The 25,720-nt window shown below is 44.5% G+C and overlaps 1 protein-coding gene across 1 annotated transcript; it reads right to left on the bottom strand.

Moving 5' to 3' along the window:
- Positions 1 to 1,575: 1,575 nt before the first annotated feature.
- LOC119948045 (vascular non-inflammatory molecule 3-like) lies at positions 1,576 to 24,349 on the bottom strand. Its single transcript, XM_038769885.1, has 7 exons — positions 24,017 to 24,349; positions 23,575 to 23,705; positions 13,490 to 13,682; positions 11,780 to 12,071; positions 6,305 to 6,678; positions 3,951 to 4,124; positions 1,576 to 1,861 (listed from the first exon to the last, which is right to left on the bottom strand). The coding sequence occupies exons 1-7, from the start codon at positions 24,227 to 24,229 to the stop codon at positions 1,727 to 1,729; spliced, it is 1,512 nt and encodes a 503-aa protein (XP_038625813.1). The 5' UTR covers positions 24,230 to 24,349; the 3' UTR covers positions 1,576 to 1,726.
- Between the last annotated feature and the right edge of the window lie 1,371 nt (positions 24,350 to 25,720).

Genomic DNA, 25,720 nt, shown 5'->3' with positions numbered 1-25,720 from the left:
TGGCTGAGAGGGCAACCGTGGTGGGGCTGAAAAGAGTGCCATGAGATGTTATCACCATAAAGGGTTCCAAGTGGCCAGAGAGAAAGGGGTCATGAGGACTGAAAGGCTGACATAAGAAAATGAGTTATGTCAGCCAAGGGGCAGTCATGGGGCCTAGTTCGGGGATCAAAAAGGGGATCAATAGCGCTGAGAGGGTCACAACAGAAAGGGCTGTAGACATTAAGAGGGCAGCCTCGAAAATTAAGGCAATGGTGTTTGAGAAGGCTACATGAGGTGGAAGTTGTGAGGTTTCAAAGACCACTAGAAGAGGTAAGGAGATTGAGAGAGTCTCCCAGGACAAGGGAATTGGAGGGCTGTGAAGGACAATATTCCGCTATATTGTACTCTTCCAAGTGCTTAGTATCCAGCACTTAGAACAGTGACTGAACTCCTTGTCTTCCCTCCCAAACCCTGCCCTCTCCCTGCCTTTCCCATCTCTGTTGACGTCACTACCATCCTTCCCGTCTCACAAGCCCGCAACTTCGGTGTCATCCTCGACTCCGCTCTCTCATTCACCCCTCACATCCAAACCGTCACCAAAACCTGCTGGTCTCAGCTTCGCAACATTGCCAAGATCCACCCTTTCCTCTCCATCCAAACCGCTACCCTGCTCGTTCAAGCTCTCATCCTATCCCGTCTGGACTACTGCATCAGCCTTCTCTCTGATCTCCCATCCTCGTGTCTCCCCACTTCAATCCATACTTCATGCTGCTGCCCGGATTGTCTTTGTCCAGAAACACCCTAGGCATGTTACTCCCCTCCTCAAAAATCTCCAGTGGCTACCAATCAATCTGCGCATCAAGCAGAAACTCCTCACCCTGGGCTTCAAGGCTGTCCATCACCTCGCCCCCTCATACCTCATCTCCCTTCTCTCCGTCTACAGCCCACCCCGCATCCTCCGCTCCTCTGCTGCTAATCTCCTCACCATACCTCATTCTCGCCTGTCCCGCCATCGACCCCTGGCCCACCTCATCCCCCGGGCCTGGAATGCCCTCCCACTGCCCATCCGCCAAGCTAGCTCTCTTCCTCCCTTCAAGGCCCTACTGAGAGCTCACCTCCTCCAGGAGGCCTTCCCAGACTGAGCTCCTTCCTTCTTCTCCCCCTCGTCCCCCTATCCATCCCCCCATCTTACCTCCTTCCCTTCCCCACAGCACCTGTATATTTGTATATATGTTTGTATATATTTATTACTCTATTTATTTATTTATCTTACATGCACATATCTATTCTATTTATTTTATTTTGTTAGTAGGTTTGGTTTTGTTCTCTGTCTCCCCCTTCTAGACTGTGAGCCCACTGTTGGGTAGGGACTGTCTCTATGTGTTGCCGATTTGTACTTCCCAAGCACTTAGTACAGTGCTCTGCACACAGTAAGCGCTCAATAAATACGATTGATTGATTGATTGATTTGGCAGAACAGGGATTAGAACCCAGGTTTTCTGCAACCCAGGTCTGAGCTCTTTCCACTTTCATTCATTCATTCATTCAATCGTATTTATTGAGCGCTTATTGTGTGCAGAGCACTGTACTAAATGCTTGGGAAGTACAAGTTGGCAACATATAGAGACGGTCCCTACCCAACAGCGGGCTCACAGTCTAGAAGTCTAGATCCACTAGATCAAGCTACTTCCCCAGTGGTTTCAGCTTATTAAAACCAGAGAGAAAGTTTTTCCTGACCTAAAGCTGGTCAGAGTGGCCTCAGCGGTCGGACCCCTTGCCCCAGGCGTGGTGGATCCTTCTCATAGACTCTCCCATACAGCGCCATCACCAATATCGGCAGGGGTACTGAACCTCGGTTTCTCAAACGACCATCGCTGGTGACCTGTAAATGGAAAATACAGAGCCTGTTATACCCCCGTGCTAGTAATCATGATAATACTAATAATAATAATAGCATTTGTTAAGCGCTTACTATATGCCAAACACTGCACTAAGTTCTGGAGTAAGTAGAAGTAAGTTCCAGAGTAAGTAAGAGCTCCCACAGGGGGCTCACAGTCTAAGAGGAGGGAGAACCGGTACTGAATCCCCATTTTGCAGATGAGGGAACTGAGGCACAGAGAAGTTAAGTGACTTGCCCAAGGCTACCAAGCAGGTAAGCAGCAGAGCCGGAATTAGCTTGTATTTATACCAGTGCTTAGTACAGTGCCAGGCATAGAGTAAGCACTTAACAGATACCATAAAATAATATTCAGAAGAGATCCTGAAAATGACTGGCTAACATGGGTAGAACAGACTACAGTGGTGGCTATTCTGGTAGTTTCCAGCTGGTCTACTCAGAGTTGACTTCTTCCTGACCAAGCTGAGGTTCACCCATCGTTTATGACTGGCAGCTCTCACTTCATGTGTGCAGGGCCCTGTACTAAACACTTGGAAAAGTACTGCAGAACCAGAAGGAGCCTACAGTCTAGCAGAGAAGACAGTACAATAGAACTACACACAGAGCTTCAGGTATCTTCTTCAGACTATTTTTCATCTTTTGCAGGCAGCAACAAACACGTTTCTTTCCCCTCTTGGTGCTCGGAGTTGACTATTAAATATATAAATAAGCCTGCATTTGTTTTCAGATGTCAAAAATGAAGTAAACTCCCAAAGCATTACCCGAATCACCCTGTAACATTTTCTCACCAGTTTCAAAGAAATCTGAATCAATCATTCATTCATTCAATCATATTTATTGAGTGCTTACTGTGTGCAGAGCACTGTACTAAGCACTTGGGCAGTACAAGTCGGCAATATATAGAGATGGTCCCTACCCATCAATGGGCTCACAGTCTAGAAGGGGGAGACAGACAACAAAACAAAACATGTAGACAGGTGTCAAAATCATCAGAATAAATAGCATTATAGCTATTATGCACATCATTAACAAAATAAATAGAGTAGTAAATATGTACAAGTAAAATAAATAGAGTAATGAATCTGTACAAATATATACAAGTGCTGTGGGGAGGGGAAAGAAGTAGGGTGGGGGGGTTAGGGAGGAGGAGAGGAAAAAGGGGGCTCAGTCTGGGAAGGCCTCCTGGAGGAGGTGAGCTCTCAGTAGGGCTTTGAAGGGAGGAAGAGAGCTAGCTTGGCGGATGTGCGGAGGGAGGGCATTCCAGGCCAGGGGAAGGACGTGGGCCGGGGGTCGACGGCGGGACAGGCGAGAACGAGGCGCAGTGAGGAGGTTAGCGGCAGAGGAGCGGAGGGTGCGGGCTGGGCTGGAGAAGGAGAGAAGGGAGGTGAGGTAGGAGGGGGCGAGGTGATGGACAGCCTTGAAGCCGAGAGTGAGGAGTTTTTGCTTTATTCGTAGGTTGACAGGCAACCGCTGGAGATTTTCGAGGAGGGGAGTGACATGCCCAGAGTGTTTCTGTACAAAGATAATCCAGGCAGCAGAGTGAAGTATAGATTGAAGTGGAGAGAGACAGGAGGATGGGAGATCAGACAGGAGGCTGATGCAGTAATCCAGTCAGGATAGGATGAGAGATTGAACCAGCAAGGTAGCGGTTTGGATGGAGAGGAAAGGGCGGATCTTGGCAATATTGTGGAGGTGAAACCGGCAGGTTTTGGTGACGGATTGGATGTGAGGGGTGAATGAGAGAGCGGAGTCAAGGATTACACCAAGGTTGTGGGCTTGTGAGGCAGGAAGGATGGTAGTGCCATCTACAGTGACGGGAAAGTCAGGGAGAGGACAGGGTTTGAGAGGGAAAATCATATTTCCTGATAGTTTTAGGTAAGTGATTGTGTCTTTGGGGCAAAATCGACTATTCCAGAAATAATGGGTATTTTCACAGGTTTAGGATTCTGGCGATAGAGTGTTGATAAGGTTTTCGGGGTCTCGATAGTTTCTTAGTTTCTGTCTTTTCCCATCTCTCGTCTCATCCCCTGTTCGAAGAAAGCCATAATCTGAAATGGTCTTGGCACTGTCCTACCTCATACTGTTGTTCTGTGGCAAGCTGACTTCCACTCAAGATGACCTGGGGGAAGACGTAATTTGTGCCAAATGTGCCGCTGAGGGAAAACTCTTCAAACTTGGTGAAAGCAGATCCAATTGGCTCCCCGCAAGTTCTCAAGTCGGTTGTTTGGCACTTCAACAGGGTGCACACCTACCCACAGCAAAAAGGGAAAAACACAACAAGTCATCTGGCTCTGCCAACTGTCAGCTTTGTGAATTTGGGCAAGTCACAACTTCTCTGTGCCTCAGTTACCTCATCTGTTAAATGGGGATTAAAATTTTGAGCCCCCGGTGGGACAACCTGATCACTTGTAACTTCCCCAGCACTTAGAACAGTGCTTTGCACACAGTAAGCGCTTAACAAATACCATCATCATCATTATTATTATTAACTAGAAAGCAAGAGGCAGAAAGTGTTTCCTTCCAAGAGAAGTCAACTTTGTCCTTGTTCAGATCAACTGAACTCCTATCCATACCTAAATGAAATGCTATGTTAACCTTATTATGGATTTCCCTCATTAAACCCATAAGGTATGTCCTTCCAATGAATGCTTAGGTATGACTTTACTTCTATCCAAATTAAGGACCTATTAAACCATTTAATTATAACTGTGGTTTTTGTTAAGCACTTACTGTATGCCTAATCATATAGAATCAGCAGAGCATAGAGTAAAAGGCACAGTCCTGGGAATCAGAGGACTTAGGCTCTAATACTGGCTCTGCCATTTCCCTGCTGTGTAACCTTAGGCAAATGACATAACTTCTCTGTGCCTCAACTGTAAAATAGGGATTCAATATTTGTACTCCCTTCTACTTACACTTTGAGCCCAATGTAGGACAGAGACCGGCCTTGACATAATAAACTGTGTCTACCCCAGTGTTTAGGACAATGCTTGACAAACAGTAAGCCATAACAAATACTATAAAAAATACTGTAATAAAGCACTGGGGAGGATAAAAATACAATCGGATAAGACACTATCCCTATCCCTCATTGGGCTTACAGTCTAAGAGGGATGAAGTACAGGTATTTAATACCCATTTTGCAGATGAAGAAACTAAGGCACAGAGAAGTGAAGTGACTTGCCCAAGATCACACAGAGGGAAGGTCACACAGCAAGATTAGAACCTGGTCTTCTGACTCAATCCATCACTAGCCATTTATTGGCCTGCCACATGTGTGAATCAAACACATCCTATTAGTGATGGAAGGATCCATTTTAAAATGAGATAGAGAGAACGAAAGATAGGCAACCCCTCAACATTTCTGTATATATTCATAATTTTTTCAAATGGTATTAGTTTAAGCGATTAGCATGTTCCAGATACTGCAGGGGTAGGTACAAGTTAATCGGGTTGGACACTGTCCCTGTTCCCTATAGGACTCACAGTCTTAATCCCCATTTTACAGATGAGGTAACTGAGGCCTAGAGAAGCTAAGTGACTTGCCCAAGGTCACACAGAAGACAAGTAGCAAAGCTGGAACTAGGACCCAGGTCCTTCTGACTCTCAGGCCCGTGCTTTTTCCACTAGGCTAATTTATTTACTTATATTAATGTGTCTCACCCTCTAGACTGTAAGGTCTTTATGGGCAGGGGATTGTCTACCAAACTCTGTTGTATTGTCCTCCCCTAAGCACTTAGTACTGTGCTCTGCAGATAGTAAATGCTCAATAAACATGATTGATTGATTGAGGAGAGTGAGAGCCTGAAAGACAAAAAGAGGATTAGGCAGAGAAAGCAGGAATCCTAACCCCCTGGCCAGATCCAACCTGTTCTTCTGCTTTGCTTCCCGTTCTCCTGGCTCCCTGACTCCCATCACCGCTGACCTATGCTAACTCTGAGATTTGGGTGCAGCGTTGAAGAAGAGTAAGGCTAGGGATACACATCAGCCACCAGAGCAGAGAGAGCTGGAGGCTGGGCATTCTCCTGCTACCTCAGTGGTGAGGTCAAATCATTTTATATTTTATTTTATTTTATTTTATTTTTGTTTTGTTTTATTTTATTTTATTTTATTTTTATTTTATTTTATTTTATTTTATTTATTTTATTTTATTTAATTAATATGTTTGGTTTTGTTCTCTGTCTACCCCTTCTAGACTGTGAGCCCACTGTTGGGTAGGGACTGTCTCTATATGTTGCCAACTTGTACTTCCCAAGTACTTAGTACAGTGCTCTGCACACAGTAAGCACTCAGTAAATACGATTGATTGATTGACTCCAGAGACAATTGTCCTCTGGCCCATCTGTGAGATTTAAATTCTAACCGACAGGAGGGGAAGCCCCCACACATGCCGGCTGGCTCAGGGGATGAAAAACCAAGCAGCTTTACCTGCAAATAATACTGGCCCTCGACTATGTGGAGCCCATTAAAGACTCCGAGAACAAAGACTTCATCTGCTCTCTTCTCAGTCATCTTGTAGCTTAAATGGCAGCAAAGGTCGTTCTCACAGACGGTGTAGTTTTCCCCAGCCTGGATGAGGTCGGTGAAGGTAAATTCATCAAAATAAATTTTCCCTCCAAACTTCTTGTACTCCCTCGAGGGTGGCTTGACATGTTTGGCGTAAGCGCTCCAGTCAACAGCGACGGGGTAGCTGGGCCAGAGACGGGGCCTGGACTTCAGCTCTGAAAGCAGGAGCTGACCGCTCTCTGTCTCCATGTCATAGTGGAACGCCCTGATCCCATCCGGAGCGTAGATTCCACTTCCTGGGAAGGACAGGAGAGCAACAGCAATCAGTTTGCACTGGGTTTATTAATGAATGAGAGGAATCAGAATTAAGTTCCTGCTACCTGAATAGTTTTTCCACTGACCTGTCTGGCCCTGTGGGACATGAGTCTTATGTAAAGCTTGAAGGGGTCTCTCTGTGGCTTTAGGTGGGGAGAAAAGTTTCTATTTACCTCCCTCTTTTCCCTTTGCCCCCTCTCCCCTCCTCCCTCTACACACACACACACCCCCATGAGGTATTGCTAAAGCTGAACCCCATCCTGTCCAGGAGACTCTTCAAAGCATCCATATGTAAAGCTTGAAGGGGTCTCTCTGTGGCTTTAGGTGGGGAGAAAAGTTTCTATTTACCTCCCTCTTTTCCCTTTGCCCCCTCTCCCCACCTCCCTCTACACACACACACACACACGCGCACACACACACACGCGCGCGCGCGCACACACACACACACACACACACACACACACACACACACACACCCATGAGGTATTGCTAAAGCTGAACCCCATCCTGTCCAGAAGACTCTTCAAAGCATCCATGGGTCAGAGCAAGGCTTTTTTGTTTGGTTGGTTTTTGTTGGGGGAATTTTTTTAATGGTATCTAAGTCATTTTTCAAGTTATTTTGTTAGTATGTTTGGTTTTGTTCTCTGTCTCCCCCTTTTAGACTGTGAGCCCACTGTTGGGTAGGGACTGTCTCTATATGTTGCCAACTTGTACTTCCCAAGCGCTTAGTACAGTGCTCTGCACACAGTAAGTGCTCAATAAATACGATTGATGATGTTGATGATGATGAAGTCAGCCAGTCAATCAATCATATTTATTGAGCACTTCCAGTATCCAGAATACTGTACTGAGTGCTTGGGAGAGTACAATATAACAATAAAAGAGACACATTCCCTACTCACAATAAGCTTAAGGTCTAGAGAGGGAGACAGTTAAACACTTACTATGTGCCAGACACTGTACTTAGCTCTGGGTTAAATACAAGATCATCACATTGGACACAGTACTTGTCCCACATGGGGCTAACCCCCATTTTACAGATGAGGGAACAGAGGCCCAGAGAAGTTAAATTGACTTGCCCAAGGTCACACAGCACACAAGTGGTGGAGGTGGAATTAGACCCAGGTCCTTCTGTCTTCTAGGCCTGTGCTCTATCCTCTAGGCCACACTGCCTTCTGGGACTCTCTCACACCCTAGTTAGTCCAAGATACCAAGGATCCAAGTCCTTCAGAAATGCTATTGTTGAGTAAGAAAAGTAGAGTCTACTGGGAGTCAGAATGACCTGGATTCTAATTCCTGCTCCTCCACTTGAATGCTGTGTGACCTTGGGCAAGTCCTTTCACTTCTTTGTGCTTCAGTTACCTCATCTGTAAAATGAGGATTAAGACTGTGAGCCCCAGGTGGGACAGGGACTGTGTCCAACATGACAACTTTATATCTACTCCAGTGCTTAATACAGTGCCTGGCACATAGTAAGCACTTAACAAATTACATTTTTTTTAAAATGGCTTCCATTTAGGCATCTTTCCTCTTGGTTTTGGGTTCCTGGCTGAGCTGCTGCCCTGCCCAGGTACATAGTCTCTGGTTGGCTGCGTGTTCAGAATATGCAGAGAGTCGTCGGCTTGGCCAGAGACTCCTCTAATGAAGCAGGAAAGAAGCATTCCATTCCTTTCCTATGGAGAACCAGGTAAATGGTCTTAATACTGGCAAGGAGAAGCAGCATGGCTCAGTGGAAAAAGCATGGGCTTTGGAGTCAGAGGTCATGGGTTCAAATCCTGGCTCCACCAATTGTCAGCTGGATAACTTTGGGCAAGCCACTTAACTTCTCTGTGCCTCATTTCCCTCATCTGTAAAACAGGGATTAAGACTGTGAGCTCCCCGTGGGACAACCTGATCACCTTGTAACCTCCCCAGCTCTTAGAACAGTGCTTTGCACGTAGTAAGTGCTTAACAAATGCCATCATTTATTATTATTATTAAGGAAGTCATGGGTTCCAATCACGACTCTGACTACTGTCAGCTGTGTGACTTTGGGCAAGTCACTTCACTTCTCTGGGCCTCAGTGACCTCATCTGGAAAATGGGGAGTGAAACTGTGAGCCCCCGGTGGGACAACCTGAGCACCTTGTAACCTCCCCAGTGCCTAGAACAGTGCCTTGGACATAGTAAGCACTTAACAAAGAAGAGAAGCAGCGTGGCTCAGCGGAAAAGAGCACGGACTTTGGAGTTGTAGGTCATGGGTTCAAATCCCACTCCGCCAAAAGCTGTGTGACTCTGGGCAAGTCACTTAACTCCTCTGGGCCTCAGTTCCCTCATCTGTAAAATGGGGAAGAAGACTGTGAGCCCCCCGTAGGACAACCTGATCACCTTGTAACCTCCCAGACAACCTGATCACCTTGTAACCTCCCCAGCACTTAGAACAGTGCTTTGCACATAGTAAGCGCTTAATAAATGCCATTAAAAAAAAAGGAGCCGCAGGCCAGGATTCATCATTTGAAGCTTTGAGAATCCAATTTTTTTTTCCAATGATCTAACGGGACCCAATCCATTTTGACAATCCAGAGCCCAGCCCAACACTTTGCTTCTCTGTATTAGACAGGTAACTCTCAGTTCATGAAGTTCACGAGAAGCGAAGTGACTTAATGGATGGAGCACAGGCTTGGGAGTCAGAAATACCTCCATTCTAATCCCATCTCTGCCATTTCTTTGCAGTGGGAATTTGGGCAAGTCACTTCCCTTCCCTGGGCCTCAGTTACCAAATCTGTAAAATGTGGACTAAGAGTGTGAGACCCATTTAGGACCGGGACTGTTAACTTGCTTGGTCCTGGGTTCAACTCCCGGCTCTGCCAATTGTCATCTGTGTGACTTTGGGCAAGTCACTTCACTTCTCTGAGCCTCAGTTCCCCCATCTCTAAAATGGGGATTAAAACTGTGAGCCCCACGTGGGACAACCTGATCACCTTGTATCCTCCCCAGCTCTTAGAACAGTGCTTTGCACATAGTGAGCACTTAAATGCCATTATTATTATTATTATTATTATTATCTACCCCTGTGCTTAGAACAGTGCTAGGCACACAGTAACCACTTAACAAATAATATTACTATTATCGTTATTATTATTATTATTCAGGTAAGCAAGGCTTGTCTGTGACTCAGTTTGCAGGCGTCTAATAACCTGAGCTACCCAGTTCTCTCCAACACCCTGGAGACAGGAAACTGTAAGAGAATGCCAAACATAAAAAGACAATGTCACCTTGAAAAGAAAGGGTTTAGGATTGGGCAGCAGCAGACCTGCTCTGCCACTGACTCACTGAGTAAACTTGGGCAAGAGACTGAACCTCTTTGGACCTCAGTTTCCTAATCCATAAAATGAAAAGAACAAGTTTTGCTAATGAATCAATCAGGGACTGTGTTCCTGGCAAGAAAGAGGCTGAAGAAAGCCAAGATATTTCTACAAGTGACTATGTAGTGAAACAAACTTATGTATATATCCCTATAACATAAAATATAGGTTTATTTTACTATCCCCTTCCTTCCCCTCTCCATCCCCCCTGCCTTACCTCTTTCCCCTCCCCACAGCACCTGTATATATGTATATATGTTTGTATGTATTTATTACTCTATTTATTTATTTATTTATTTTATTTGTACATATTTATTCTATTCATTTTATTTTTTTTAATATGTTTTGTTTTGTTCTCTGTCTCCCCCTTCTAGACTGTGAGCCCACTGTTGGGTAGGGACCATCTCTATATGTTGCCAACTTGTACTTCCCAAGCGCTTAGTACAGAGCTCTGCACACAGTAAGCACTCAATAAATATGATTGAATGAATGAATGAATGAATATCAAATGAGTTATGAAGACATGCATTATGGCAGAACCAAATGTTATATAATGGAAAGCAGCATGATCTAGTGGAAAGAGTTCAGGCCTGAGAGTCAGAGGTCCTGGGTTGCAATCTCATTTCTGCCACTTTTATATGGTATTTGTTAAGTGTTGTTCTAAGCACTGGGGTAGATACAAGTCAATTACGTTGGACAACAGTTCCTGTCCCACATAGGGCTTACAGTCTAAGTAGAAAGGAGAAAAGGAGAACTGAGGCACAGAGAAGCTAGGTGATATGTCCAAAGTCACACAGCAAGCAACTGACAAAGCTGGGTTTAGAACCCAGGTTATTTGAGCCCCAAGCACATGCTTTTTCCACCAGGCCACTTACCTGCTATGTGATCATGGGCAAATCACTTAAATTCTCTGTGCCTCAGTTCCCTCATCTGCAAAATGGGAGTGCAGTAACTGTTCTCCCTTATATTTACTCTGTGAGTCCCATATGATTATCCTACACCTATCCAAGTGTTTAGTACAGGGCTTGGCATACAGTAAGTGCTTAACAATACCATTATTATTATTATTATATTGCATCATATGTATTATGCATTCTGTATGTTAATGTACTTTAAAGTATGTTATATTGATATATTTATATATTATGTGGTATACATTATATATTATAAATGCAATCTCTCCACAGCTCATTTCGGCTAGAACATTGGTAGGGAATTAGGGAACTTTCATGCAACGACTTGAGCCCATTTGGATACAGACCGTGGTGATGGGAGAAATGGGTTCCAACCTGTGTGAGCAGGGTTGGAACAGGTGATTGCTAGAGTGAGTTTTCTTGGGGTGAGTTTTCCAGAATGCAACCCCATAGAGTCAGAGAACTGAATGTATTTCTTCAGCTCAGACCTAAAAATCATAGTTTATAAAAAAAGTTAGTTTTTTAGCCATATTTTTCAGGGGCTCCTAAAAGTGGGTAGCTAGCACTTTCTTTAAAAAAAAAAAAAAAGGAAAAAAACCCATCAATTCTGTATTACAAAGTATGTGGTAGCAACTTGATCTTAAAGTTAAAGCTATCCCTAATGCCAAAAGTTCTATATATGTCTCCCATCCTAAATGGGTCTCAATAAATGATTTCATAATATTAGACTTATTAATAAAGTAACTCCAAGAGAAATACATAAAGAAAACAGATGCTTATTTTGAATGTAAAGAATCATTATTAACAATTAAGATCATGAATTACCTGTCATATGCATACTGGTGTTATGTGTATTAGCTGCAAGCAGATTGACTCTCATCGACCTAGCCCAGGCAGAGTGGAATGGAGCGGCTGACAAAAGAGGCAAAGTGTTATCCCAAGCTGTAGGGTACAGTACACTGTCCACTTGGTATTTTTCCACAACGGTCACGGCGGGGTCGTGTGAAAAAATGTCAAAGCAGGTGAAAATTCCAAATTTTCCAAAGGGGGTTTCGAAGGTCACGTCCTGTGAGTCCTTTGGAAAGTCGAACTGAACTTCAGGTTCAAAGAGATTGTACTGTTAATGGAAAGAGAAATGAATAAGTTCCCAAGTGGTGACATACAGTAAGCATAGATATATGAAAGTCAGACATGGCCAAATGCAGTCATCATTCATAAAGCAGGCCAGAGCTGACGTGGTGCTAGAATCCTGCCTGCCTATTTGGGCTAATATGCATAAGGTTGATTGCCACCAAGTTTTGAGCTGTTTCTTCTTATAACTGCAAAATGAGTGGAAGACAGTTTGAATATGCATTTCTTATACTGTATTCCTTAACATTTCTGAAATAAAAACACATTCTAATTTCTCCTCTAAGGCTGAAATAGTGTTTACGCACAGGGATGGAAATAGGTAATAACATCTTCCTTCAGGAGATGCATTTTCTAATTTGTCGTCAATTTTCTCCTAAAATATTTCCATTAGAAAGCATCACGATTTCTATTCTATTCTATTAATGATCGATCAGTGGCATTTTTTGAACACCCACTATGTATAGAGTACCTGGGAGAGTTCAATAGCATAGTTAGTAATAATAATAATAATGATGACATTTATTAAGCGCTTACTATGTGCAAATCACTGTTCTAAGCACTGGGGGGATACAAGGTGATCAGGTTGTCCCACATGGGGCGCACAGTCTTAGTCCCCATTTTATAGTTGAGGTAACTGAGGCCTAGAGAAGTTAAGTGACTTGACCAAAGTCACACAGCTGACAAGTGGCGGAGCCAGGATTTGAACCCATAACCACTAACTCCAAAGCCCCTACTCTTTCCACTGAGTCACACTGCTTCTCTTAGTAGATAGGGTAACACTACAGACACAGTCTATAGGGGAACTTACATTTTAGGTGGCTATTCATCAAGGTTCAGCTGGTCTGAGGCTCATTGGTTAGACATATGGATGTGGTTCCTTCATGACCAGTATTTTCATTCTGGGGGGCCTCGCCTACCCTCCATCTCGACTCCCGTCACCAGGTTCCCTGGTTATAGGAAGTGATTCCCATGTTCAGGGAGCTTGGCGAGGCCCTGGAGCAAGTGAGGGGGTCAGAGATTTCCATAGAGCGGTCCTCTAGGTCTGAGAGGACTTTAACGGGCTTCTTCAAAATGTTCTGCTATGGTAACCGTGTGCCTGGCATAATATGCATGCTATCATGTCCCTCTGAAGCCACACATATCAAGGGCATCTGTATCCACTCCCCATTGGGCTCTAGTCTGATTATATTGAATTCTTCACTCCCCCTAAGCTCTGTAGTCCCAGACATTGAGTATTCACTCATTCATTCAATCGGATTTATTGAGCACTTATGTGCAAAACACTGTACGAAGCACTTGGGCGAAGACGATACAACAGTAAACACACATGCCCTCCTACAATGAGTTTACAGTCTAGAGGGTACTACCATAATGTCGTAGGTTGGAATGATAAGTCGCCCTCACCTTGTGGTAACGTGCCACTAGCTTCCCATCTGCACCAAAGACCACGTTGGTGTTGTACTGGTATCGGCCATCCCTGGGGCACTGGGAGTCAGTGGTGTTACATGGCTTCTTGTCTCCCATGTTGGCCACCACATAGATGGAGTTGTCTCTGGCTAGGCAGCTGAGTCGTTTTTGCACTGGAGCACGGCCAAATCTAATTCCATTTTGAATTAAAACACATTTTAGAGGCATTTCAGAGGTTCTCCGAAGAATTGAATGCAGAAACATTATGCATTACATTGTTTAATGTTGAGGGTCACCAGCACTGGGGGAGGGACTAGATATAAAGGAAAAACAAAATATCCTGAATAGTTTGGAGTTTAAAACGAATCATAATACTCTGGATAGTGCCTGATTCCAAATGGAGAATGAGTTTGTTGGGTTTTCTTTACAGAAAAAGTCTGTTTTTTTCATCTGTTCAGGACAATATATACCCATAAAACACTTGGTCCCATTCAGCTGAACCCCATTTCTCTACACAGTTCCAGTACCATAATAATCGTGAATCCATAAGTAACGGACTTTCATGGGTCAATCCAGCACTTTAGGGTCAATTCCCAAAGCACTTATGTACACAACTGTAATTTACTTATTTAAATTAATGTCTGCCTCCCCCTCTAGCCTGTAAGCTTATTGACGGCAGGGAAGGTGTCTGTTTATTGCTGTACTCTTCCAAGCGCTTAGTAGAGTGATCTGCCAAGAGTAAACACTCAATAAGCATGATAGAATGAGTGAATGGAGGTGGACCAAAGCTACCTGCCGGCAAACATTAAAACAAAGCCAGAAGTTTTCTTGTGGTAGTTTTAACCAGGAGTCTTAGAGTAAACCCCAAATGGGTAAAGGACTCCAGCACAGGCCAAGGGACAGTCATCGTGGGTTGGATGTGGGAGGGTAGCTGCTCAATTAATAGTATTTATTTAGCATATACTGTGTACAGAGCACTATATTAAGCACTTGGGAGAGTACAATGCAACAAAGTTGGTAGACACATTTTCCATCCATAAGGAGCTTAAGGGAGCTAGAGAGAACTGGTTTAGGGAAGCTTGGGGAAGGAGAGGTGAGAGTCCAGGGAAGAGAGCCTACTGTGAGACCCTTCCCTCTGGGCCTCTCTTTTCCTCATCCATCTGCCAAGGGACTTCAATTGGCCAGAAACCCCTGATACGTGATTGCTTAAGTTTCTGATAATCAACCCTATTGATTGCTTTGCTGTTGCAGATAGCACTGAACTCTCTTTTGCCCACTCATTCACCCCAACTCCAATGAAGCAATCGAACAATCTTTGGTCTTATTGATCACTTACTATGTGCAGGGCACTTCACTAAGCACTTGGGGGAATACAACAGAATTAGCAGACACGTTCCCATAAGGATGTAAATTCTATAGTACTGAGTGCATTATGCACCACTCTAGACAAGCTCTCCCTTGAATAAAACCAGCAAACAAATTCATTTTCAACCTTTGGCCCAGATTTCACCCTTTTGCTCCCCTGGCTGAGGAAGCGCATGCTACTTTTTACCCAGGAACATCCAGAAGAGTCTTTCCCTAGGGGTTTGGGATTGTGTGCTGTTGTGTTTAAATTGTGTTGGTTCACCTTGCTGTGGCTTCAGAACACTACTTGATGTTCTTTAGTCAATCAATCCAATCCATCAGTGGTATTTATTGAATGCCTGATGAGTGCTAGGTGCCTATTCTAAGTGCAACAGGGATAGAAAATCTGAATGCACAACTGTTCTCTGATCAGTTAGATTGCATTACTAGTTATCTAGGAGAAAGTGATACACCACTTTCTGCTGAACAGAAATCCCCCCACTTCGTCACCTGACTTCCCTTGGAGAGATCATGTGACATTATTACTCCCCTTGGCTTTGGCCCCTTTGTCACCCATTTGCTCACTCAAAAAAGTGTGGCAGGACTCCCATGCTGCTCAAGGGAAAAAAAAAATGTTTCTGTTGCTCACCATGAGCAATCTTCTCAGCCCAGTATTCTGTCTGTGGCACCCAAGGATTCTTGGAGAAATACTGTGACACAAGCCCTCCTTGATAAGAAGATGGATTCCCAAAAGGGCAGCCAATTCACATTCCTCTAAGCATCCTGTTTTAGCACTGTTGAAGGCAAAGCCCGGGCTGAGTGGATTATCAGGCTGACCAAGTAATGGCCCTGTTCATGTGCTTCTATAATATTTATTATGATATAATAAATGTCTTCTCTAAAATCCCCAAGTTTTCCCTTTACTAACTCATTGGTATCATCCATGTGGTTATTTAACCTTTCTTGAATCTTCTAACAGCCCTACATTTTTCCATTACATCCCTAATTTTTCTCTCTCATAACTTATTCTGGATGTAGATATTTGTTTATAGTTGTCCTTTTTGCTGGAAGGAAACAATTGACCAACACTGAAATCTGTGTATAGATATGGTAGTATGAAATGACCCACTTTTTTATAGCATTTGTTTAGCTCTTAATATATGCCAGAAACAGTACTAAGTGCTGAGCTAAGTTACAAGTTAATTAGGTTAGATATAGTCCATGTCCTACATTGGGCTCACAGTCTTAATCCCCATTTTACAGATGAGGAAACTAAGGCACAGAGAAGGTAACTGACTTGCCCAAGGTCACACAAAAGACAAGCGGCAGAGCTGAGATTAGAACCCAGGGCTATCCACAGGCCTGTGATCTATCCACTAGATCACAGATCTGATCACAATGTGCACACACAAAAACTGTCCTATGTGCTAGCATCAGATTGGTTGTTTTCAGCGCCTGGTATTGGTTTTGCTTTTGTGTCTTTGTCTCATTATCCCCAGGAAGCTTCTGCTCAAAAAGAGCCATTGTTTTCTTGATTAATAATGATGGCATTTATTGAGCACTTACTATGTGTGAAGCACTGTTCTAAGTGCTGGGGGTGCTACAAGGTGATCAGGTTGTCCCACATGGGGCTCACAGTCTTAACCCCTATTTTACAGATGAGGTAACTGAGGCTCAGAGAATTAATCAATCAATTGTATTTATTGAGCACTTACTGTGTGCAGAGCACTGTACTAAGCGCTTGGGAAGTATAAGTTGGTAACATGTAGAGACAGTCCCTATCCAACAGTGGGTTCACAGTCTAGAATGGGGAGACAGAGAACAAAACCAAACATATTAACAAAATAAAATAAATAGAATAGAGAAGTTAAGTGACTTGTCCAAAGTCACACAGCTGATTAGTGGCGAAGCCGGGATTAGAACCCATGACCTCTGATTCCCAAGCCCGTACTCTTTCCACTGAGCCATGCTTACTGTAAGCCACATTGATCTGTCCCTGACTACTGATTCCTAGTTTAAAGATGATATGCCATATTACCTATAGCTTTTTTTTTTTTGTAAGGATTTCCCTGTCCTCCATGCTTTCAGTTTCCCAGCTTCTGCTCACTCTTCATTAGCTCTTTAAGTTTCACATGGTTCCATGAAGGAACTGCGCCTTTATGGGAAAAATCTGCTATTTGGAACATCCCTTAAAGGTCATCCAAAAAGTCTAATTCATTTCTTATGGTGGGTCAGGCTTCAGCTAGGGAGAAACTTTTTGTATTCCGCTTCAGTGTTAAGCGGCTGACCTCATTGTAAGACTTCTTTGTCCGTGATCTTGGACTGCCGTCCAATCTTGAGTACATCCCATAAATGATGCTGATGGAACTGCTCAAGGAGTAGGATTTAGTAGCTGTTGGGAGCCCAAGTTTCATACCCATAGAGAAAACTGGGCAGACTTACAGAAACTGTGTGGACCCTTAGGTTCGTTTGGAGCTTATTTCACCACTGCTTCCTTCTATAACAACCTGGATTTCATTTTCTACTTTGTTTATCACTACATCTTTGGTCAATGTGCTGCCTAGCAACGGAATTCTGTGACAGCATTTCCTCTGTATTGTCAATACAGATTTTTGGTTTTTGAATGCAGCTTCTCTGGTGTGGGCTGACACATTACTTTTCATAATAATAATGATTGTGGTATATGTTGAATGCTTACTAAATGCCGTACACTATACTAAGTGCTGGGGTAGATACAAGATAATTGGGTTGGTCACAGTTCCTGTCCCCATAGGGCTCACTATCTTAATCCCCATTTTATAGACGAGGTAACTGAGGCCCAGAAAAGTGAAGTGATTTGCCCAAGACCACACAGCAGACGTGGCAGAGCCAGGATTATAACCCAGGTCCTTCTGACTCTCAAGCCCATGCTCTATCCACTAGGCCACTCTGCTTCTCTAAGAAAATAACAAATTCCATATCACTCCCTAGAAAAGGAGGAGTAGTAAGTGAGATTGGAACTCATGGAGCTTTGTGGGGAGACTTTCCTTGACTGATCACAAGCCTATCCTGCCTCGCTAATTAGCTGAAGCAGTTTACAATCATTTACAAGTTTGTTTGGGTGTGTGTCTTCAGGGCATAGTCATCTGCATACAGTAGATCTTTGGGTAGTGCTCAAAATCCATAGGAAGAGTGGGAAGAGTTTCCCAGATGAGCCGACATGCATCTGACACCAGCATTCAGTTCTTTTGTTGCAGCCTCCAGCATGGCCGAGTAGGAAAATTGACCAGGATGTGACCTACTATACATCCCTGCTGGATCCCAATAGCAATGGGGAATGGATCAAACAGGAAACCCCCAGCTCTGACCCGATCAACCATTCTGCCATGAAGCAGTTTCAGAATCTTAATGTGTTTATCTGGGCAGCCAAACTTACTAAATAATTTCCCAAATCCAGGTCTACCGATAGCATCAGATGCTTTTTGTAAAAAAAACCAACAACATATAGAGGGTCAGAGTGCTGCTTAATAATAACAATAATGATAATACCATTTGGTAAGCATTAAGTGCCAAACAATGTGCCAAACTATGCTGTACTAAGAGTTGGGATCATCAAGTTGGACACAGTCCCCTTTCTCTCATTGGGCTCACAGAGGCTAAGAAGGAGAGAGAAGAGGTATTGAATCCCCATTTTACAGATGAGGCAACTGAGGCATAGAAAAGTTAAGTGACTTGCCCAAGGTCACACAGCAGCAAATGGCAGACCTGGAATAAGAACCCAGGTTCTCTGACTTCTCCTGCTACACAGATTATTTCCACTGTGCTATGCCAGTATTGAAGTCTTACTTCAATTGCTTCAATTACTTCATATTGCTATTCTTGGAAGTATTTAGTTGACAGTGTTCTTCAATAGTTGATACAGGAATACTCGTGGAGTCTTGGCTAGTATCTTGTCTGAGATAGAGAACAATAATATTATAATATAATATTATAATATTATAATGTAATATAATACTGTTATTATAAATAATAATATTTATTGAGTGCTTACTGTGTGCAGGGCACTGTATAACTGCTTCATTCTGAAATTTCACTTTTCTTCTTGGAGAAGGCGATGCTGTGAGGTCCTTTGGCATTTCTTCAGTGCTCCATATGTTGATGAAGAGCTTGTGTAAGTGTTTAAATGGGGTGACCTCCCTGGACTCCATGCTCATTGATTTGTTTTCATAGCATTTGTTAAATGCTACTGCCTGTCAAACACTGCACTGTTATAGATACAAATTGCCAGATTGATAAGTACAATCCCTGTCCCCCAAGAAGCTCACAGTCTAAGTAGGAGGGAGAATACCTATTGAATCCTTATTTTGCAGTTGAGGAAACTGAGGCATAGAGAAGTGAAACGACTTACCCAAGGTCACATGACAGACAAGTGGCAGAGCCGGGATTAGAACCCAGGGCCTTCTGACTCCAGGACTGTGCTTTAACCCATTAGGCCTCCTGGATGCCTTTTTAGGGACCTTTCATTCACTAATTTAGCCAAATCCCTCTTCCCTTCTAAGCAACTTCCAAAGAGCACAGATTGCATGTTGACTATCTGGGGTGTGAAGAAATGCGATTTGCTGCTGTGTGACCTTGGGCAAGTCACTTAACTTTTCTACGCCTCAGGTGCCTCATCTGTAAAATGGGGATTCAGTGCCTCTTCTCTCTTCTCCTTAGCCTCTGTGAGCCCAGTGAGAGAAAGGGGACTGTGTGCTTGGTCCCCTTCTGTTCTCAATCTACACTCACTCCCTTGGTGACCTCATTCGCTCCCATGGCTTCAACTATCACCTCTACGCTGATGACACCCAGATCTACATCTCTGCCCCTGCTCTCTCCCCCTCCCTCCAGGCTCGCATCTCCTCCTGCCTTCAGGACATCTCCATCTGGATGTCCGCCCGCCACCTAAAGCTCAACATGTCGAAGACTGAGCTCCTTGTCTTCCCTCCCAAACCTTGTCCTCTCCCTGACTTTCCCATCTCTGTTGACGGCACTACCATCCTTCCCGTCTCACAAGCCCGCAACCTTGGTGTCATCCTCGACTCCGCTCTCTCATTCACCCCTCACATCCAAGCCGTCACCAAAACCTGCCGGTCTCAGCTCCGCAACATTGCCAAGATCCGCCCTTTCCTCTCCATCCAAACCGCTACCCTGCTAATTCAAGCTCTCATCCTATCCCGTCTGGACTACTGCACTAGCCTTCTCTCTGATCTCCCATCCTCGTGTCTCTCTCCACTTCAATCCATACTTCATGCTGCTGCCCGGATTATCTTTGTCCAGAAATGCTCTGGACATATCACTCCCCTCCTCAAAAACCTCCAATGGCTACCGATCAATCTGCGCATCAGGCAGAAACTCCTCACCCTGGGCTTCAAGGCTCTCCATCACCTCGCCCCCTCCTACCTCACCTCCCTTCTGTCCTTCTCCAGCCCAGCCCGCACCCTCCGCTCCTCCACCACTAATCTCCTCACTGTACCTCGCTCTCGCCTGTCCCGCCATCGACCCCCGGCTCACGTCATCCCCCGGGCCTGGAATGCCCTCCCTCTGCCCATCCGCCAAGCTAGATCTCTTCCTCCCTTCAAGGCCCTGCTGAGAGCTCACCTCCTCCAGGAGGCCTTCCCAGACTGAGCCCCTTCTTTCCTCTCCCCCTCGTCCCCCTCTCCATCCCTGTCTTACCTCCTTCCCTTCCCCACAGCACCTGTATATATGTATATATGGTTGTACATATTTATTACTCTGTTTATTTATTTATTTATTTATTTTACTTGTACATTTCTATCCTACTTATTTTATTTTGTTGGTATGTTTGGTTCTGTTCTCTGTCTCCCCCTTTTAGACTGTGAGCCCACTATCGGGTAGGGACTGTCTCTATGTGATGCCAATTTGTACTTCCCAAGCGCTTAGTACAGTGCTCTGCACATAGTAAGCGCTCAATAAATACGATTGATTGATTGATTGATTGTCCGACGATGATCCCAACTCTTAGTACAACACAGTTTGGCACATAGTTTGGCACATTGTTTGGCACTTAATGCTTACCAAATAGCTTGCTTTGGACCCATCGCTTCCAGCTTCACTAGGCACCCACCTCGACCCTGGTGTTGCCAGTTTTTTTTGTTGTTGTCATACAAGGTCACACAGCAGACAAGTGGCAGAGCTGAGATTAGAACCCAGGTCCTTTTGACTCCCGAGCCCATGTTCTTACCACTAGATCATGCTGTTTCACTATTGTTATCATTATCTCTTGTATCTCAAGTGCACATCTTGCTAGCAGTAACACAGACTTTTCTCTTTTTCACCACTCTCAGCATGACACTCAAACCTACGGAAACAACTCCATCATTCATCATCTTGGAGCCGAAGGACAACTTTGGGATATGTGGGATCCGTCGAAGAGTAGTTTCCTGTTTTTGAAAGAAGTCTAAAGTGGTGTTAATGGGGATAGTTTGGGGTCAAGAAGATGAGAGAAAGCCTGTCTAGGGCAGACCTTCTCCAAGGAAAGAAGTAGAGCAGGAAAATGGGCATGTGGCAAGGAGCCGGGCAAGCAATGCAGTTGTGACTCTGCCAGTCTTTCTTTTCCTATCTGTAACAGCCCTGTGATCATGCAACTTCCCACAGTTGCCCTCTCCTCATAACCAGCACAGTACTGGTACTTACTCTCCCCCTCCCCCAGTTTAACTGCCTTGGACTTCGTAACTGACCCAGGACAGAGGCCCTTTCTGCTGGGAAAGTCCCATTTAAACGTCCAACAAAATGAAAGAAAATTTGATTTCCCAAGAAACTTGCATCTCTGCCAAAGCACACAGGCAGCTAGCTGTTCCTTTTCTGGGAAAGGGTTGGAATCATACTTGGTGCCAGAAAGAGAGAGAGCGGGAGAAAGAGAGAAAGATTGCAACATTTTTCAGGTTGCTTCAGAGGCCTGTTCAGGGAGTCGAGAAGGTTCAGAGGCTAGGGAGCAATGTACAGATCCATCTTTACCCTCTCACTCTCGAGCTACAACATATTAAAAGCAGCACAGATGAATCATCACCAGCAGGGACTGACAGCTCTCCACTCACCTAATTTCTGTCCCTCTGGGTGGAGACTGTGAGACTTGATTCCTCCTCAAAGGTTCTCTCCCAATCAAAATAATCATCAGTTTACTGATGCCCTACATAGCAGCATGGCCTAGTGGATAGAGCACAGGCCTGGGAGCTAGAAGCACCTATATGCCAGGTACTATACTAAGCGCTGGGGTGGATACAAGCAAATTGGGTTGGATCCAGTGACTGTCCCACATGGGGCTCACAGTCTTATTCCCCATTTTACGGACAAGGTAATCGAGGCACAGAGAAGTGAAGTGACTTGCCCTAGATCTCACAGAAGAGAAAAGGCAAAGTGGGGATTAGAATCTAAATCTCCTGACTCCGAGGTCCTGCTCTACCCATTAGGCCATGCTGCTTTTCCAAGGAAAAATTATGGGCCTGACTGGGTTTTAGTCACAGCTTTGCCACTTGCCTCCTGGGTGATCTTGGACAAATCACTTAATTTTCTCTGCCCCAATTTCCTCATCTACAAAATAGGGACTGTGCCTAACATCTTTTATCTACCTCAGTGTTTGGTACAGTGCTTAGCACATAGCAAATACTGCATTTATCATTATTATTATGATAATAATATAATAATAATAATAGAATTTGTTAAGCACTTCCTATGTGCCAGGCACTGTTCTAAGCATTGGGGTAGATATAAGAAAATTGGGTTGAACACAGTCCCTGTCTCATGTGGAGCTCACAGTCTCAATTCCCAATTTATAGATGAGGGAACTGAGGCACAGAGAAGTTAAGTGAATTGCCCAAGGTCACACAGCAGACAAGTGGCAGAGCCAGGATTACAACTCATGACCTTTGACTCCCAGGACCGTCCTCTATCCACTAGGCCATGCTGCTGTTATCGTTTTTGCGCTTCTGAAAATGCTTATGTTGGTCTCCTCCCATTAGAGTACAAGCTACTTGTGGGCAGGGAACAAATCCTTTTCTTATTCTGCACTTCCCAAAGACTTAGAACAGTATACTACGCTGAGTAGGCACTCAATAAATACTTCTACCACCAAATACCACCACCACTACCACGATGACAACTGCTAAAGCACATTGTGAAAGAAGCTGTCAGACAGGCGCAGTCCTTCTTCTGACTGCCTGAAGCTTCTGGCCAAATTGCCAGGTCCTGCAAGATTACACCATCTGATTATGAGGAAATTCTGGTTAGCTTGCCTTCCCGGGGCAGCTTCAAGAGATGCAGAGTGACTCCAGAGGTCTGGTCTGGATCTATCCTCATCCCTGGGGCATTCCTCTCCCACTCTCCCACCCTCACCCAGGTGGAGGCTTCTAGGAAGTTTTCAAAGCTTTTCAGGGATCAGATAAAAAGACACAAACGCCCCTCACCAGGGACCCTCCCAAAATAAACTGCAGTAGGCCTTAGTAGACCCTTGTAACTGCCCCTGGCATGACCATTTCTCTCAGAATCTCCTCACTTCCAACCAGATGACCATTTCTCAAACTGCATCTGAAACAGATGGTTTATCATAGCTTACTAGGTTACTGAACCAATGACAGAAAAGTCTGACTGCTCACAGTCTGATAAGACCAGACGACCGAACACATTCATAGTTGGTGAACTCTGTAGATTAGACAGTTTCGTAGTTGTATACGTGACATCTTTTTTTTGAACCACCAAGACGATACCTGTTGGGATCAGTGCACGGAATCCAGTTGACCTGAGGGTCCGGGATATCCTCCAGGTAAGGGTAGAGTGTGTCCCTGGTGAAGACCCAGCCATAGATGCCATCTTCTGGAGTCACAATAATGTGTGCCCCCTTTATCAAATAAACCAAATGAAAACAATTAATTTAGACCATAGTGTCTAGGACAGCTAGTATACAGTAGCAGGCAAGGGACAATATTCATTCACTCATTCATTCATTCTATAGTATTTAACGCTTACTGTGTGCAGAGCACTGTACTAAATGCTTGGAAAGTACAATTCAGCAACAGATAGAGACAGTCCCTATGTAACAAAGGGCTCACAGTCTAGAAGGGGGAGACGGGCAACAAAGCAAAACAAGTAGACAAGTGTCAATACCATCAAAATAGATATTTAGAATTATTTACAATTCCTCAGTAATACCTCAGAGGCTGCCTGTTTAATGGCTTTCTCCAACACATCAAGATTTTTGTCCATCAGCATCAAGGCATCGTCCTGAGTCACAGGGGTTTGGGTTCCGTTGGGCAAAATGACCGCGTGCTCATAAACGGCGGCAATGAAGCTGTCTTCAGTCCTGGCACCCGGGGCCCACAGAGCGAAAAAGACTGCATAAACCGGGAACGCTGTGAAGATCATCGCTGCACCGTAGCTGACTCTGAAAACCAAGGTTTGAGTTATTTACTGAGGGAGAAGCTCCTGCAAAATGCAGTCTGTCATAATCTCTGCTATTAGCAGTTCACCCTGAACCTTGTGAATTCCAGGCCGAGGTAAATATGAGAAAGAATATTGTGTAATGTGGCCATTCGAATACGTCAGTACCAAGAAATGCATGCAAATGTGGAAGAGCATTGAGTCAGGCAGGGCAGAGCAAAAATAATAGGGGTGTGAGGTTGGAGGAAAGGAGAGCAAATCACTCACCTTGTGGAGGTGAGTTAACTCTTTCAGGACTGTTTCCTGCTGAGCCTAGATACGACCCTGAGGGCTGGCCGAGGAACTGGAAGACACAACAAAGGGGCGAACTGTGAATGGGGATCCAGTCGGCAGGGTCAGCTTCAGACATTTCACTACTCGAAGGTAAGGAAAAATTTTCCAGCCCCTCCCACTCCATAACCCAGCTCACACAGTGCACTCCTCTATTCATTCATTCATTCATTCAATCATATTTATTGAGCGCTTACTGTGTGCAGAGCACTGTACTAAGCGCTTGGGAAGTACAAGTTGACAACATATAGAGACGGTCCCTACCCAACACTGGGCTCACAGTTTAGAAGGGGGAGACAGAGAACAAAACAAAACATATTAACAAAATAAAATAAATATGTACAAATAAAATAGAGTAATAAATACATACAAACATATATGCATATATACAGGTGCTGTGGGGAGGGGAAGGAGGTAAGACGGGGGGATGGGGAGGGGGAGAGGAAGGAGGGGGCTCAGTCTGGGGGAGGGGGCTCAGTCCTCTAATGCCAACCTACTCACTGTACCTCAATCTTGCCTATCTTACTACTGACCCCTTGTCCACATTATCCTCTCATCTGGAGCACCTTTCCTCTTCATATCCGACACACCACCCAGTCTCCCCCTCTTCAAAACTTTCCAAAAGTCACATCTCCTCCAAAAGGCCTTCACTGACTATGCCTTCATTTTTCTAATAATAATAATAATTGCGGTATTTGTTAGGCATTTACTAAGTGCCGAGCACTGTTCTAAGCACTGGGGTAGATACAAGGTAATCAGGTTGCGGTCCCTGTCCCACATGGGGCTCACAGTCTTAATCCCCATTTTACAGATGAGGTAACAGAGGCACAGAGTAGTGAAGTGACTTGCCCAAGGTCACACAATGGACATGTGGCAGAGCCAGGATTAGAACCCACATCCTCCGTCCGACTCCTAGGCCTGTGCTCTTTCCACTAGACCATGCTGCTTCCCTTTCACCCTCCCTTCTGTATCACCTATGCATTTTGCTGTACCCTTTAAGCACTTGATACTCACTCCACTCTCAGCCTTAGAGAACTTCTGTACACACCCTAATTCTATTTCCCCTATCCATAATTTATTTTACTATCTGCCTCCCCTGTAGACTGTAAGCTCCTTGTGTGCAGGGTTCATATCTACCAGTTCTGT

Source organism: Tachyglossus aculeatus, chromosome 2 (assembly GCF_015852505.1).
Source record: "Tachyglossus aculeatus isolate mTacAcu1 chromosome 2, mTacAcu1.pri, whole genome shotgun sequence".
NCBI lineage: Eukaryota > Metazoa > Chordata > Mammalia > Monotremata > Tachyglossidae > Tachyglossus > Tachyglossus aculeatus.
The sequence above is the reverse complement of the archived record's forward strand: the minus strand, read 5'-3'. Positions and strand labels throughout refer to the sequence as shown.

Bases quoted from the DNA above. Each gene is read 5' to 3' on its own strand.
- LOC119948045 (XM_038769885.1), bottom strand. From the start codon at position 24,229: ATGATCTTCACAGCGTTCCCGGTTTATGCAGTCTTTTTCGCTCTGTGG. The intron at 23,706-24,016 runs GTATTACTGAGG...TATTTGATAAAG, and splicing joins TTAAACAGGCAGCCTCTGAG to GGGGCACACATTATTGTGAC. The intron at 13,683-23,574 runs GTATCGTCTTGG...AAATGGAATTAG, and splicing joins CCGTGCACTGATCCCAACAG to ATTTGGCCGTGCTCCAGTGC.